A 14,970-nucleotide genomic window follows, 5' to 3' on the forward strand; every position below is an offset into this window, starting at 1 on the left:
TGATTGAGTCAGAATTCATCTTTTTTTTTTTTTTAATGTTTTATTTATTTCCGAGAGAGACAGCATGAGCAGGGGAGGGTCAGAGAGAGAAGGAGACACAGAATCTGAAGACAGCCTCCAGGCTCTGAGCTAGCTGTCAGCAATGCGGAGCTTGAACCCACAAACCGTGAAATCATGACCTGAGCCAAAGTCGGACACCCAACCAACTGAGCCACTCAGGCGCCCCTAGAATTTATCTTAAAGAGGCCACTTTCTAAAAGGAAAAGAGAAAAGTCAAGAAAATTTGAGGCTCTTACTTTTGATAGATGGCAAGGCATAGGGCCGGTTTTGTTGTGTCTCTTTTCACTTGAGCTGTTACTTCATAGATATTTAAAAAAAATTTTTTTAATGTTTTATTTATTTCTGAGAGAGAGAGAGAGAGAGAGAGAGAGAGCGTGAGCAGGAGAGGGTCAGAGACAGAGGGAGATACAGAATCCGAAGCAGGCTCCAGGCTCTGAGCTGTCAGCACAGAGCCCGACATGGAGCTTGAACCCACAAACCACGAGAACATGACCTGAGCCGAAGTCGACTGCTTAGCCGACTGAGCCACCCAGGCGCCCCATAGATATTTGATGGCATGAAAGCTTCCAAGTTCTCTGAGACTTACTCTTGCTGGCTGGACCAGTTTTTCTGATGGGGCACTTGTTTGCTAAATAATCAACCCAGCTACCTCATGTTCTAGGCACTCAGCTTCTGTGTATTTGCCAAATTTCATAAAGCTTTCAGAAGAGGCCATCACTCAGGACACGAGCGGAACGGAGATAAGATCTGTCAGTCTCAGGCTCACTTAGGGAGCACATACACCAAAAGTGGAACAATACAGAGATTCCCATGTCCCCTGCGCGAGGATGACATGCAAATTCGAGAAGCACTCCATATTAAAAAAAGAAAAGAAGATCTGCCAGTCTCTCCTTGGCCAATGCTCAGAAAGTCTCATCTGAACCAGGAATGTCAGCTCTGCTTCCACCAAAGCCCCCAAGAATCTTTTAAACTGGCAGTGAGCCTGGGACAAAAGAAGAAACATTTGTAAATAACACTTCCTCAGACTGCAGGTAATACTGAGCTAGAGGAATCTATCAGAAGAAGAGATTCCAAAGAATAGAAGAAGAAGAAATGTCTAGGGACAGACGCCGGCGAGTGATGTTAAAATGATAATTCTTATTTGGAGAAACACATGCGGTCAGGAAAGGATAGAGCTTACCTGAGACTACCCAGTAAGTGAGAGCTAAGCTCTGCCTCTGTGTTCCTGTGCTACCAATTTCACAGGACTATCAGGGTGGGAGGGACCTGAGGGAACCATCACCTAACTTCCTCAGTAGAAGATGAGAAAACAGAGGTCCAGACAAGGTCAATGACTTGTTCTAGGATAGACCTAATATAAGAGCGGAGAGTAGAAAGAACTTTAGTTTGGTCTTGCTTCCTTGGTCTTATGTATGGCTCTCTCCCTTAGGATTGAAGAAGGCAGGGGAAAACCCCAGAAACCCTGCCACACGCTGGACTTTGGGCCATGATGTCTGGGCTGCAAGGTTTGGGTTCTCTAGAAAAGGTCTCAAAGTATATGAAATTCATAGTCATACATGAATATGAAAATTGCTTATGCTCTTTACTGCAGTAGATATGGCAACATATGCATTTTTAGGAAGGTAAAACACAAAGTCTCGGGGCACCTGGGTGGCTCAGTCGGTTAAGCGTCCGGCTTCGGCTCAGGTCATGATCTCACGGTTCATGGGTTCAAGCCCCACATCGGGCTCTATGCTGACAGCTAGCTCAGAGCCTGGAGCCTGCCTCTGATTCTGTGTTTCCCTTTCTCTGACCTTCCCCTGCTCACACTTTCTCTCTCAGAAATAAATAAAACATTAAAAAATTAAAAAAAAACCCACAAAGTCTCATTAAATATATTTATAATCTATTATACAATATAACTCAGTTTCCCATTAACTAAACATATAAGCAGCACGGGGTGCCTGGATGGCTCTGTCAGTTAAGCGCCTGACTTCAGCTAAATTCATGATCTCACAGTTCATGGGTTCAAGTCCTGCGTTGAGCTCTGTGCTGACAGCTCAGAGCCTGGAGCCTGCTTTGGATTCTGTGTCTCTTGCTCTCTGCCCCTCCCCAGCTCATGCTACCTCCCTCTCAAAAATAAGCAAAAAAAATTATTTTTAATATAAGCAGCTCATATTTTTTAAGGAAATAAAGATGCTTCAAAACAGCCAAGATCCAGCTTTAACTGGAAGATAAACCCAAGTAGTATTAGCACAATGCATACACATGATTTTGAAGTTTCTGGAACATCTTATAACAGTAGCACCAAAACAGCACACATCCAACACGCAGGTTTCTTAAAACGAAGGTTCTTACCCATTTAAAGCTTTTTTCTTTCTTTACATTTAAAAGAACAATTAGCTTAAAGGAGTATACTATTACAGAGGCTAGCATCCAATTTTGAAAAAAATGTACATTCTCTTCTCCCATCCTTCTCTCCCTCCCTCTCTCTTTCACACACACACACACGCACGCACGCACGCACGCACACACAGAGGAGCCTAGAGCTTGGACATACAGAACCATTAAAAACCTGAAATATGGCTGCATTAGTAAGAAAGACATTTACATATTCTAAATTCATTACTCATTTTTCACCATTCCTGCGTTAAGTATTCAGCTCCTAGAATAAAATACTACCACCACCACCATCATTAGAGAAACCAATCATATGCTTGGAAATTTCTCATTCCCTCTTCACAACAACTCCATTAAGTATTACTGACCCTCATTTACAGCCAAGGAAATAGAATCTGGAGGGAACCTGCTCAGGGTCACCCAGCAAGTAAGCAGAGTCGAATCTGGATCGTCTTAAGTTCAGGGTCCTTTCACCACACTAGTGTTTTTCATAGTATGGTCTCCAAACCCCTGGCAGTCCCTGAGACCCTTTCAGGGACATAAGGAGTCATAACTATTTTCACTGAACTACTAATTTGGAAACGTGTCCACCACCACAACACTTTCTGATGAGATCAGTCAATGAGGTCAATAAATGTGAGCTTTTCATACTACATAAAGAAAAGGGGGTGGCAGGTGCCTGGGTGCCTCAGTTGGTTAAGCATCCAACTGCGGCTCAGATCGTGTTCTCAGGTTCATGGGTTCGAGCCCCGTGTCTAGCACTGTGCTGTCAGCCCAGAGCCTGGAGTCCGCTCTTGATTCTGTGTCTCCCTCTTTTTCTGCTCCTCCCCCACTCATGCTGTCTCTCTCAAAAATAAACATTAAAAAAAAAAAAAATGGGTCAACATTTGAAGGCCTACGTAATTCGGCAAACCAGTATTTCCCAAATTATTGATACAGGATATTACAAAATTACGCATAGGTAAAAGATTCCATCCTTCACCTATTTAAAGTATGAAATGGATGGATGGATTTTAGCATAACAAAGTATAGAAATGTTACTGATATGGCTTCAGATTCCACACTGCAGCTCTTTTAAGAAACTACCATTTGTCAAGTTTCAGTGTGGTATCCAAGAAGACCCACAATCATCTGAAAAGGCTATTAAAATGCTTTCCCCTTTTTAAAATCTGTTGTCTGTATGAAGCTGTCTTCATACTTCAACCAAAACAACATGGTGCACCAGACTGCATGCGAGAGCAGATATGAGGGTCTGACTATCCTCTTCTATGAGAGAATAAAGACATTTGAAAACCTAGGGAAGCCTAGGCGGCTCAGTCGTTGAGCATCCGACCTGGGCTCAGGCCATGAGCTCATGGTTCATGAGTTCAAGCCCCGCATCAGGCTAGCTGCTGTCAGCATGGGGCCCACTTCAGATCCTCTGAGAGCCCCTCATCAGGCTCTGCGCTGACAGCTCAGGGCCTGGAGCCTGCTTCGGATTCTGTGTCTCCCCCTCTCTCTCAAAAAATAAACATTTAAAAATTTTAAATGAAGATTCTCTCTCTCCCTTTGCCCTCTCCCCTGTTCACTCTGCACCCTGTCTTCCGCCCACCGTCCAAAAGAAGATTAAGAATGGCTACCCTTTAGGGGGGCCTGGGTGGCTTAGTCGGTTAAGCGTCCGACTTTTGCTTAGGTCATGATCTCGCGGTTCGTGGGTTCGAGCCCCGCGTCGGGCTCTGTGCTGCCAGCTCAGAGCCTGGAGCCTGTTTCAGAGTCTGTGTCTCCCTCTCTCTCTGACCCTCCCCTGTTCACACTGTCTCTCTCTCTCTCCAAGAAATAAAACATTAAAAAACAAAAAAGAATGGCTATCCTTTATTATTTTAGAGGGCAGAAACAATTTCCTTGTACAGATACTTCTCCAAAAACTTAAAACACAAAAACAAAACAAAACCCTAAGATATGCCCTCATTATTGTTACTGATCAGAATGTTGACTGGGTGGTCCCAACTCTATGGTCCCATGTACAAAGAAACAGATCCCCTGGAATAAAATGCTATAAAGGAAGTCTTAAATTATAGGGAGGTCCCAAAGCACCCTTAGCAAATGAGGGAGAAAGACTGGAATAGAGAGAGAGCTCTACCTACCTTAAATGATCTCACACCAAGGCCTCGGCTGACGCTCAGGGAAGGATGGTGTCTCCTTAATAACAGATGACACAACAAATATGTGCCCTGATGGTGAAGACCAGGCAAGCACTTGCAGTTCATAATATGGATTACACTTGACATTACAGAAAGAAATGGGAAACACCTACATCTAGCTATTTATCTGTAATATTTTAGGACATTCGTCAGAGTAGGAAGACATCAAGTCCAACTGAAAAGCAACTATTCATCAGGATAGACCGTCTTATCTTTCAAAGTGGTATGAAACTTCTGGTGAGCCCGTCATTCAGCTTGGAAGAGGACAGCAAAAAGTGAAAGCAACTGCTCATATGCAAAGACAGTATTTTATTTTTGCCACTCTTCTTAGAAAATGGCCATCCAGGAGCAAGTGGGAATGGAACAGGCATGCGTTTCCCTACTGGTTACGCTCATACACACAGCCACAAGTACACACAGGTAAGTTTCTCCAAAGTACATTTGGGTATTAAAAGGCTTAACTAAAAAATCCTACAAAATACTGAGCATTTTTTTGGTCAAGCTTATTAGGTCTATCAGCCAAATGTGCCCTTGAATGACTGAAAACTAAAATATCATCCCCCAAATAAGTCAAATGATACCTCTATGTCAAAACCAACAAACCAAAAAAGCCCAGAAGTTGATCCATAAAAGCAAAGAAATATTGCTACTTGAAGAAGTCCAGCACTGGGGATAAGAATGGTAATAAAGACATCATATTTTCATTTAGGGTAGCATTAAACCAAAGTCATTTTCAAGTGAACCATGAAAGCTGCCTCATTAATCCCACTGATTTATACACTTAAAAAATGGTTAAAATGACAAATTTTATGTTACATATGTTTTACAATTTAAAGCATACATACCCCAAATCACTGAACTGTACACATTAAATGAGCAAACTGTACGAAAGCAAACAGGTATCAATACAGCTGTTAGGAAGCAAAAGCACTGCCCTAGACGCTGTCCCCCCCTCCCCCCGCCGGGGGTGTCCTCACGGTCGCTCCCCCATCACAGACATGAGTGTAAGATTCATTAAGGCCTCCTTGGGGCCCTAGCTTTTCTACCATGACTTGTAGCAGACAAATCAAGAAGAATATAAATAAAAAGCCACATACTTGGTTCCTTTAAGCATATTTAATATTTGAACTCTCATTTTCTATTTTCCCAGACCCCAGAAAACAGAAAGTTTTTAGATGACCAATATTTTTGTTCCAGAAACATACAGCCTTATCAGCTAATTCATAAAAGAGCTATTTTACAAAGGTACATCTGGATAATTAGAACAATAAAGTCTTTTAGGCATTTCAAAATGTGATCAGTAAAAATACATGATTATTAATAAAGTTCTTTTAAAGATAGTTCCAGATTTTTTTAAAAGTAATTTCTGTTAAAGAGTACATGATTGTATGGTGAACAAGGAAAATAAAATGTTCTAGTAGGAAGAGGCTTATTAAAAATAACCAATAATGTGCACATTACAGTTACCATTTCTGCAGTACATCCGCTTAGCCATTGGCACCCGGAAATGGCCGACAGGGCTTCCTTCTACGAGGTACGTTGTTTTTCTACCAATTTATTATCAAAACCATCAGTACCAGTGGGGAAAGCATAAGGAACGAGGCAAAAGAAACTCTTTTCTCGAAGAAGCAACAATTTTGCAGGTCGATGAAGAGAGGTGGAAGAGTTAGAAAGCAAAAAAACATGATTTCAAACAAAAATTGTAACAGGAAAGGGAAAAAACCAGCCAGCAGAAAGATGTCAAGAAGGTCCTGCCAATTTTGTGTTCTGAGGTCCTCTGTGCACAACTCTCAATGGTGCCCTCTGTGACATGTACGGAAGGAGATGCTGACCAAAGCTCTAGCAGTTCAAAATAACATCACATACCACCTTAAGACAGTTTCCAGTTTGAAATATAGAAGCTCCATGTAATACCCCAAATTTACCAACAGCAAAAGAAAAAAAAAAGTATGCAAGTAAAAGACACCTCACAGGAAGCTTTAATTATCTAGCTTCTAAAAAGAAGAAAAAATTAGCTTTTCTCTTTTACTCTCACATTTGGTTCCCCCTCTCTCCTCCAAAAAACAAAAAATGTTGTAAAGAGCGGTTACAAGTTGTTTTGGACAGGAAGCCAGAGAGCTAATGAAATGTACCTTCTCACAGTACAACAGAATAGTTAGAATTTGGATTCTAAAAGCCAAGATAACTCGAGCAGTCCAAGTTAGCTGATTTTAAAGTATGCAAAATATATGGCTTCCAGGGCTGTAATCATGATTTTAAATTATAGCACGTTGGGGGCTTGCTGATTTGCCTTGATTAACTCTGTTCTCTGAAAAGGAAGGAGGCACTCCAAATGTAATTTGCCACTTAACAGCAAAGGAGTCATCAGGCCCATGGGAGAGAGCACAGAGTCACCACAGGTCACCTCCATGGCTAGAGCCCAGCCCGCCTGCTCTGGGAAGGTTGCTGTGTTCACCACCCTTGATTCTAGATTCGAGTCAGGTAACCCGGGAGAAATAAGCTTTGATGGTGGCCACTGTCACTCAAAGACAGTATGAATATCTAATTCCATCATCCTGAAAGGCAGATATGGTATCAAGTAAAATGGCTGTGATTATAATGGCCAAAAAAATGGAAGGTGTGGGAGGCAATGCTGGGAAGGGCGGGGGGGGGGGGGGGGGAGGTAGGCTGGGAAGATAAAAAGAACACACTCAAAATTGCGGAATCTTTTCACACTCAGCCTTTGTTTTGGGGCTTCATTTCAAAATCCAGATATGAATTTATTTGGAAGCACTAGAGCTATGGTCAAAGTATTTTTCCAGTTAGCCCTGTTCCGAGGAGAGGTTCAACTGCAGGAAGAGAAAAGGACAAGATACACTGGCTGAGCTAGAAGAGAAACCAAAACTTTGCTAACCTACAAAGCTTCTTATGAGTTCTGGAGAATCATGGGATTACCCTGTACTGTGTGAATGTAAGGTAAAAGTTCCATTTACAGTTACCTTTCTCCTGATTAAACGCCCGCTGATGTCACTGGTCACGTGGCTGTGGGTGTGTCACCCTGTTAGTTGCGAGTGAGGACCCCATCTCCAGCAGCACAAAGTAACCATTTGGCTTTCACTGGCTTCTCGTAAGAGATACAGAAAGTTCACGTCCTGAGCTTCACTTAATGAACTTGTTTCTAAAATTTTTAATCCCACTCAGATTTAATTTATACTTGGTCTATGACGCAAAACATAATTCTAATTTATACATGAGGTCTGACAGTCCAAATTGATCTACTTCAAAACAGGTCAGATTTGAAAAAGGGCAGGAGATAGGAATCTGGACTTGGATGAGCTTGTTAAGTCGCAGTGGTGTTTATAAGTAGGGAATCCTTACCACTTGCGATGAAGTGCAGGGGAAGAGTAAAATTACATCCCGATTACGCACAGAGTTCAGAGGGCACTACTGAAATGAGCAGTGGAGGTACTCTTGATGTAGTAACAGAACTTGAAGATTTGACCAATGATTTAGCCATAGTTGGCAAAAATACTCCGAAACCTATATACCTGATGCACAAAGAAAACCACAGAAAGCCAGTATCATTGAAGGAGTTCTCGAGTTACGATTCTGACACGTTTACCCCCTGTAGGGGGCAGCCAAGAGGATAATTCATTCTCAAGCAGGCAGCTGGCAACCCCTTGCCCACAGTATCCAGTGTATGCTCTGGTCTGCAACTTTAAGGTCGGTCATGCACCAGTGTGGAAACAGCTCCGGCAGTGAAGTCAGAGGAAGTGCTTCTGGAGCTGGGCTGAGCGGCTCTGCCTTCTCCACCTCATCTCTCTCCACTCCACTCGCGGCTCTCCTCCGAACTCAGAGAGCCCTTTGGCACCATCAGTGCAAAATTAATATTAAGAGTCAAACCTCCAGGTACTAAAATTTTACTGGCCTTATATTCAGCAGTACCCGTGGCTAATGATAGCCATTGTTCAACTCAGTAGTGATTCCGTTAGACAGCCTTCCCAAACTCTTCTCCCCGCTCCCATCCCCCCCTTCCTCAGCACCCCCACCCCTGCCACCATCTGAAGCGTCTCTGCTTGTTTTCACTTTCTGCTCAATCTGCAGGGATCATTTTACCCAAGTGCCGAAGTCTAATGTATAATTATAAAAATGAAACAATACCAAGAATAGCAAATTTATAGCCAAGAAAATAAAATTTGCTTTCCTCTCCCTCCCAAATCCCTACCCTCAATAGAAAAGAAGACAAGAAGAAAACACACCCATTTTCAAGTGCCTGCTCTTTAGTACACTGAGGGTTTTCTGTTAATTGGGGGTTGATCCCAGCTACACAGAAGAGGGGCTCGCCTCACATGGGAGGAAGCCCACCTAACTCTCTGCCCATCTGGGTAGCCCACGGCTCTAGTTCTCTGCACACAGGAACTATGGGCATACTATGCCTTTGAGGTGACCCTAAAAGAAGATGCCTACTGGGCAGCAGAGGGCATGGAATACAGTTTAGTGGAAGCCAGATGCTCCTCGCTCCCCCCGCTTACGTCCCCCTCTCCTTCACCTCTCTACCCAACCTCCTTACACCTTATCCTGAACTCTCGGCTTCAGGAGCAACTGACCCTTGGGTGTACTAAATAAAAAGGGCTAAAATTCTCACTACTCAAAACAAAACATGGCAAAATAAAAATTAAAATGTGCTTTCAAATACGGAATGAAGTCAAATAAATACATCTGATTTTCTTTTTTTCTTAAGTCTAAGTAAAATTTCATATCCTACACCCAAAGCTCTATACATTTGGTTTCTGTTGTGAATTAAACTGAATTTCCAATAGTGAGGAGAGCAGAGTGAGAGAGCAAATACTCCCTCACGGCCAGACTAGTGCAGCTGCCAGACTGTGAAGAACTAGTCCCGCTCTGGGCGCCGGGCATGTGGCTGCCCTGGGGGGGGTTCACAGGCAGACCCTCTGTCACACGCTCTTCTCCGCGCCCACGGTGGAGCCAGGATGGGTGATACAAGGCCGACGCTCACAACCCAACAACCTTCAGTCACCTCCAGGACACGCGGCTCTAACTTTTATCTGGGAAGAAGAAAGACACGTGGTGATCAAATTCAGAAGAACAAATTAACACTTAAAGAATACCGGGACTTGTGGTCTGGGGGCGCACATAGGTATTTGTTTCTGGATCAGAGCAGCCTCATTCGAAGCAAGTAAGCAAATGGGTACCAACTGCGTCATGGAGCATAATTTGTGGTCGTGAGGAGACATGGCTCTCGCCGTCGGGACGGACAGCAGAGCAGAGCCGGGCCCGAGGAGCCCCGAGCCCCCTCACAGCAGCATGGGCAGATCTCTAAGGAACCTGGGATGGACCAGGCTCACCACCGCCCTGCCATCTGCTTCTGCAGAGGTGAAGACAGATGGGGGCAGGGTGGGGGTGGGGGGGCAGTGCCTCTGACGAGAGGAAGAGCACAGTCAGCAAACAGCAGCCTCGGCCTGATAGATGATGTTTGGAGACAAGCGGTTTTTTAAAGACAAGAGAGAAATGGAATCTCAGAAGGTTTCCACTTTAAAGAATAATAAATCATTTCATTCGATGTACTGCTCTGGCAGAATGACTCTAAAGTCTGGAGTCCAAATTCTCACATACCTGAGTGCTTGTCTGTGAGGGCTGATCCAGCCAGCCTTTGGCAAAGAATGCTGTAACTTTCCTCCACCTTCTGTAAAATAAAACCCAGAGGTTTTTCATCTGAACATCCTTATCTTTCTTTACAAAAACAGGAAAGAAAGTTCTCGTATTATCGGTACACACCTCTAACCGTCCCCGTTACTGTCGCTAACGTTTTGTTAGCGGGGAAGAAGAGGAAAGCTCATGCCTTTTACCTGGTTCTCCCTTGAGTGAATAACTTAAGACCTTCTCGTATAAAGGTGATCCCCAGGTCTACCCCACCCCTAGACTCATCCTGAAAATGGCCCCACAGGTGACATGAACGGTGGCAGAGCCAACCTGCCCACAATGGCCTTCGAGATATCTCATCAGCTCTGGGATGAAGGGAACACTTCCCTCCCACATGAGGTTCAAAGAAAAACTAAGAAAGGCCAGTTTTTCGCTAAAAGGCTAAGATCACTTTTAATGCTGTCCGTAAAGTCATGAAGGAACGTTTGGGCTCCAGCAGTTGTGCCTACTGATGACAAGCTTTAAGATTAAGTCCTTTTCTCAGAAATGACCACCTAAGGCAGTTTGAAATAGCGGCCCATACAGTGACAGCTTCCACTACCAACTCATAAAAGCCCATTCATGCCCAGGCTTCCAGATTATAGAGCCACTGGAGCTACTTTCTGTGTGTCAAGGCGTCTGGGAAGCTACCGACATCACCTACTGGTTTGCGGATCATTAGTAAGTGAAAGCACTTTCTAGCCTGGACTCCTAAAGACACAAACCCTGCCTGTCGGCTTGCTGTCCACATTTTCTCACGGAGGCTGGCCAGTCATCCCAGATATGTTTGGGCTTAAACTTAGAACCTGTCCCTCTCCAACCCCCCCACTCCCCCCCACTCCCGCCCACGGCCTATGGCACTACAACCTTTTTCCTGTTCCTGTGGTCTGCAACCAGATAAACAGTGCTGATCTCGGCTTTTTCTCCAGGTCTATTCATGGGTACTGGTCAAAGAGAACAGCAAATCCAGGACCTGAACAAGCCTACTGACGGACATCGGCATTTCAGTTGTACCGTACATCCTCTCTGTTACATACGTTTCTCTACCCCTGCCACGAGGACACGGACAGCTGAGGTACCTTTAAGTGTTCGAGGTCAGACTCGATCTTACGAATGTACTCCATGATCTGGCTTTGGGAGTCTGCACAGAAGGGGGGACTCTGGGTGTCAAAACAGGAATCCTCCATAGCTCCCCAGCCCTGCTGGACCAGGAATTCCGGGGTGAACGGGGAGAGTGCCCCGTCAGAGCGGGCGTTCCGGGGAGAATGCTGCTGCTGGCCAGCAGAGTCCGTGGGGGGGGCGCCTGCGGTGGGTGGTGGGGGAAGCGAGGAAGCCACCTCCTCGTCTGTGGAGCTCTCCTGCACCGCGTCATAGCCGTCAAGGATCAAGTAGTTTCCTGTTGACAGAGACCGAGCAGCTGGATGAGCTCATGCCGCCATCCTCAAAAAACAGAGACAAGGTGATATGCTGACAACTTTCCAGGCTGTTAAAGATGGAGAAAAGCCATTATTTCCCCAATCCCCAAGGTCAGTTTTAAGTAAATCAAGGTCTTCTCACTTCAGCTTGAAGCTAAACTTAGCGCACTTTCATGGCAATCTCCAAAAAGTTTCATATTAATTAGTGTCTTAAAAGTCAAAAGCTGGAAACTACAAAGTCCCTCTACAGCGCTGCCATCGCTCCCCTATCTCATGGCGCACCATCTCCTCCCCCACCCTACATTCCGCCACCTCCAGACACTTGCTCCTGCCTGTGTGCCCTGCTCTCTGCTGGACCCCTCTGCTCCCCGACCCTGGTCACCGACTGCCCCATCAAGCCCTCCTGCCTCTGACTTATTTTCCCTCCTAATTCTTCTTACTATCTGACATCTGTTTACTTAGTTACCGTTACTCTTTCCTCTCCTAGTACTTAAGCTTCACAAGAACAGTGGGTTTTTCTGGGTTATTCAGTGCCACATCTCCCAGCACCTAGGGTGGGTCTGGCATAGAGCAGATTCCATAATCATTTACTGCATGAAAGAATAAATGCTGCACACGCGCACGCGCGCACACACACACACACACACAGGAGAATGCATAGATACCCAAATAACATCCACCTCAACAGAGTACAGTTAATGACCATCGAAATCAACATTTAAATGTGAAAGAAACTTGCCTGAGATGCGCAAATTAACATCCTCCTCCTTCTTAACCGCTCCATCACCTTCTGATGGGTTATCATCGCTATGTGCTTCCCGGGCATCAAAAAAGTGCTCTCCACTCTCATCAAGACTCCCTTCTGGCTCTGCAGGAGGCATCTCTGGGGTCATAAGCATGTGGTCCGTTACTAAAATGTTACTGGCCTGGCTATCTTGGAACGCCAGTACCACTGAATCCCGTGGAGCAGAAGATTCAGTTGAAGTCCGTGGACTGTAACAAGTGGAAAGGTCACCACTTTCAGTTCTAAAGGGCGTCTGTCCTTCACCGGGAGGACAGGCCTTACTATTTTCAGAGTTCTGGGTCCCACCGTTGGTCTGCGCCCCTGAAGACGCAGTCCTGGATCTCGGGAAATGTGGCCAGTCTTCCTGAGTGCTCTTTGCAGCCAGGCCCAGCTGCTGGACAAGCAACTGCTTCAGCAAGCCCACTGAAAGATTCAGGAGGGAAGAAACACATGCACGCATTCACAACAGCAGCCTCACACTGCCAGAATTAATGTAGCTTGCGAAACTACCAATTATTTCTAAAAGTAAGTATCTCTTTAGTAATGTAGAGTCAAAATATTGATTTCATACAATGTTTTTGTTTTGCATTGAAAAATGAAATAAAGCATCGAGAGAAGATTTAATATCAGACAAGACTTGAAAAGATGTAAGTAAGCCCTCTGAATGGCGAGATACTCCTGTTGAGAACAGCTAAATAACTAATACCATGCTTCTGTTTATTTTTCCTTCCATGTAACCTGAATAATACCCCAAAAGTACTGTTGAAAAAGAGATTAAAAAGCTATATTATGCTAGAAAAGAAGCCTTGAAAGTTTTGCTGTTTCCAGAAGCCAACACTATATACACAGGTGATACTTTTTCTAATTTTATTAGACACACAGAACATTTATTTTATCATTTTATAATAACCCAAAGACTCTCCTTACGTGGTGAAGAAAATAAAGCTGCTTTGTAACAAAATTTAATTTCAATGATGTGGTAGCATGTATAGTTTCAAAGGATAAGAAAATATTTATTAGTTTTTTTAAAAATGACCTTACTAGTGGGACAGTGTTAGTCATTGTGACTGTTAATTCAGGAGAATCTAGAATGAATTAGATTTTTAAAGAGTTTGACCAATTCCCTACTTTTCACTCTGGCTTAATTTCTATCTTCTGTTTCTTTAGGCAAACTGTCTCCACACCGGTCTGAGTCTTTGGCCCTCTGTTCTGCTCTACCTTCATTTCCTGAGAGATACCATGAATTCCTATGGCTCTGACACTCAAATCCATCTCTTTCCCTAACTTCTCTCCAAAGCTCCAAGCTTAAAACTCCCAACTTCCTGCTCATTACTTCCTCTTATATAGATTGCCAGTTTTAAATACTACATGGCAATGAGAAAGAATGAAATCTGGCCATTTGTAGCAATGTGGATGGAACTTGGGGGTGTTGTGCTGAGCGAAATAAGTCAGGCAGAGACGGACAGATATCATATGTTTGCACATATAGGAGGATTAAGAGGAACTTAACGAGGACCATGGGGGAGAAGGGGAAAAATAGTTGGGGAGAGGGAGGGAGGCAAACCATGAGAGACTCTTGAATGCTGAGAACAAACTGAGGGCTGATGGGGTGGAGGAGAGGGGAAGGGGGGTGATGGGCATGGAGGAAGGCACTTGTGGGGATGAGCACATAATCTCTGGTAAATAAAAAAAGGAAACACTGGAGTACCTGGGTGGCTCAGTGGGTTGAGCATCTGACTCTTGATTTCGACTCAGGTCATGATCCCTGGGTTGTGGGATCGAGCCCTGTGATCGAGCCCATGCTTAGCACAGAGTCTGTTTAGGATTTTCTTTCTCTCCCTCCCTCTCTCTCTCTCTCTGCTCCTCTCCCCAACTCATGTATGCCAGTTTAAAAAAAAAAAGTGTGACAGTGGGCAGTGGTGGTCCTTTCTGACTTTTATTTCTGGCAAGAATACTAAAATTATCTAAATATTTCCTTTTCTTTGCCCTTCCACCAAACAAATCAATCGTTTTAAGTATTTTTTGACTCCTCGCTTTTATTCCTCTGAAACGATTCTAGTCCAAACCCTCTAAGCCTCAAGCCCGGACTCCTACAGAAGCTTCACAGCAGCCTCATCTTCCTGGCCTCTTCCCTTCCCCCCTCCACCACTCTCAGCCACATTCTCCTGTTCTCATCAGCCGTGTCCTAGCTTAAACCCTTCAAATGAATCTCTGCAGCTCGGGCAGCCCTTCTCTGCCTTTCCCCGCCTCCAGTACCCTTGGGAGACGTGATAGGCTCCCATCTGTAAGTGATTCTCAGCCAGGCTGGAGGTGGGGGGTAGCTAACAGAGTGGCAAGGGCCACCCGTCTTGTGGATATGTGCTCTGTGCGTGTGTGTGAGAGACAGAGAGAGAGGCTGGGCCAGGGTGGAGAATACTGTAGTCTCCACAAGAAAATTAGAAGCATATCTGTAGTTTGAAAAAAGCCCCAAAGC

General features: G+C 44.5%; 1 protein-coding gene and 1 non-coding gene across 6 annotated transcripts in view; one reads left to right on the forward strand and one right to left on the reverse strand.

Annotated features, from left to right (window-relative positions):
* Positions 1–820: 820 nt before the first annotated feature.
* Positions 821–922, forward strand: LOC120230046. The gene has a single exon (XR_005527906.1). It is a non-coding gene; the product is annotated as a U6 spliceosomal RNA (small nuclear RNA).
* A 3,989-nt stretch (positions 923–4,911) lies between these two features.
* Positions 4,912–14,970, reverse strand: part of ARHGEF12 (Rho guanine nucleotide exchange factor 12) — a 147,222-nt gene continuing 137,163 nt past the window's right edge. For 4 of the 5 annotated variants that reach the window (XM_039229297.1, XM_039229298.1, XM_039229296.1 and 1 more), the window contains 4 exons: positions 12,453–12,920; positions 11,378–11,694; positions 10,233–10,302; positions 4,914–9,664 (listed from right to left, as the gene is read on the reverse strand). In XM_039229297.1, coding sequence (XP_039085228.1) covers positions 9,654–9,664; positions 10,233–10,302; positions 11,378–11,694; positions 12,453–12,920 — 866 coding nt within the window. In that variant the 3' untranslated portion in view covers positions 4,914–9,653. Of the gene's footprint in view, positions 9,665–10,232; positions 10,303–11,377; positions 11,695–12,452; positions 12,921–14,970 lie in introns of all 5 variants that reach the window. The other variant, XM_039229299.1, reaches the window with a different exon arrangement.

This window comes from Hyaena hyaena, unplaced genomic scaffold, assembly GCF_003009895.1.
Source record: "Hyaena hyaena isolate Hyena2069 unplaced genomic scaffold, ASM300989v1 scaffold_37, whole genome shotgun sequence".
In the NCBI taxonomy this organism is placed as follows: domain Eukaryota; kingdom Metazoa; phylum Chordata; class Mammalia; order Carnivora; family Hyaenidae; genus Hyaena; species Hyaena hyaena.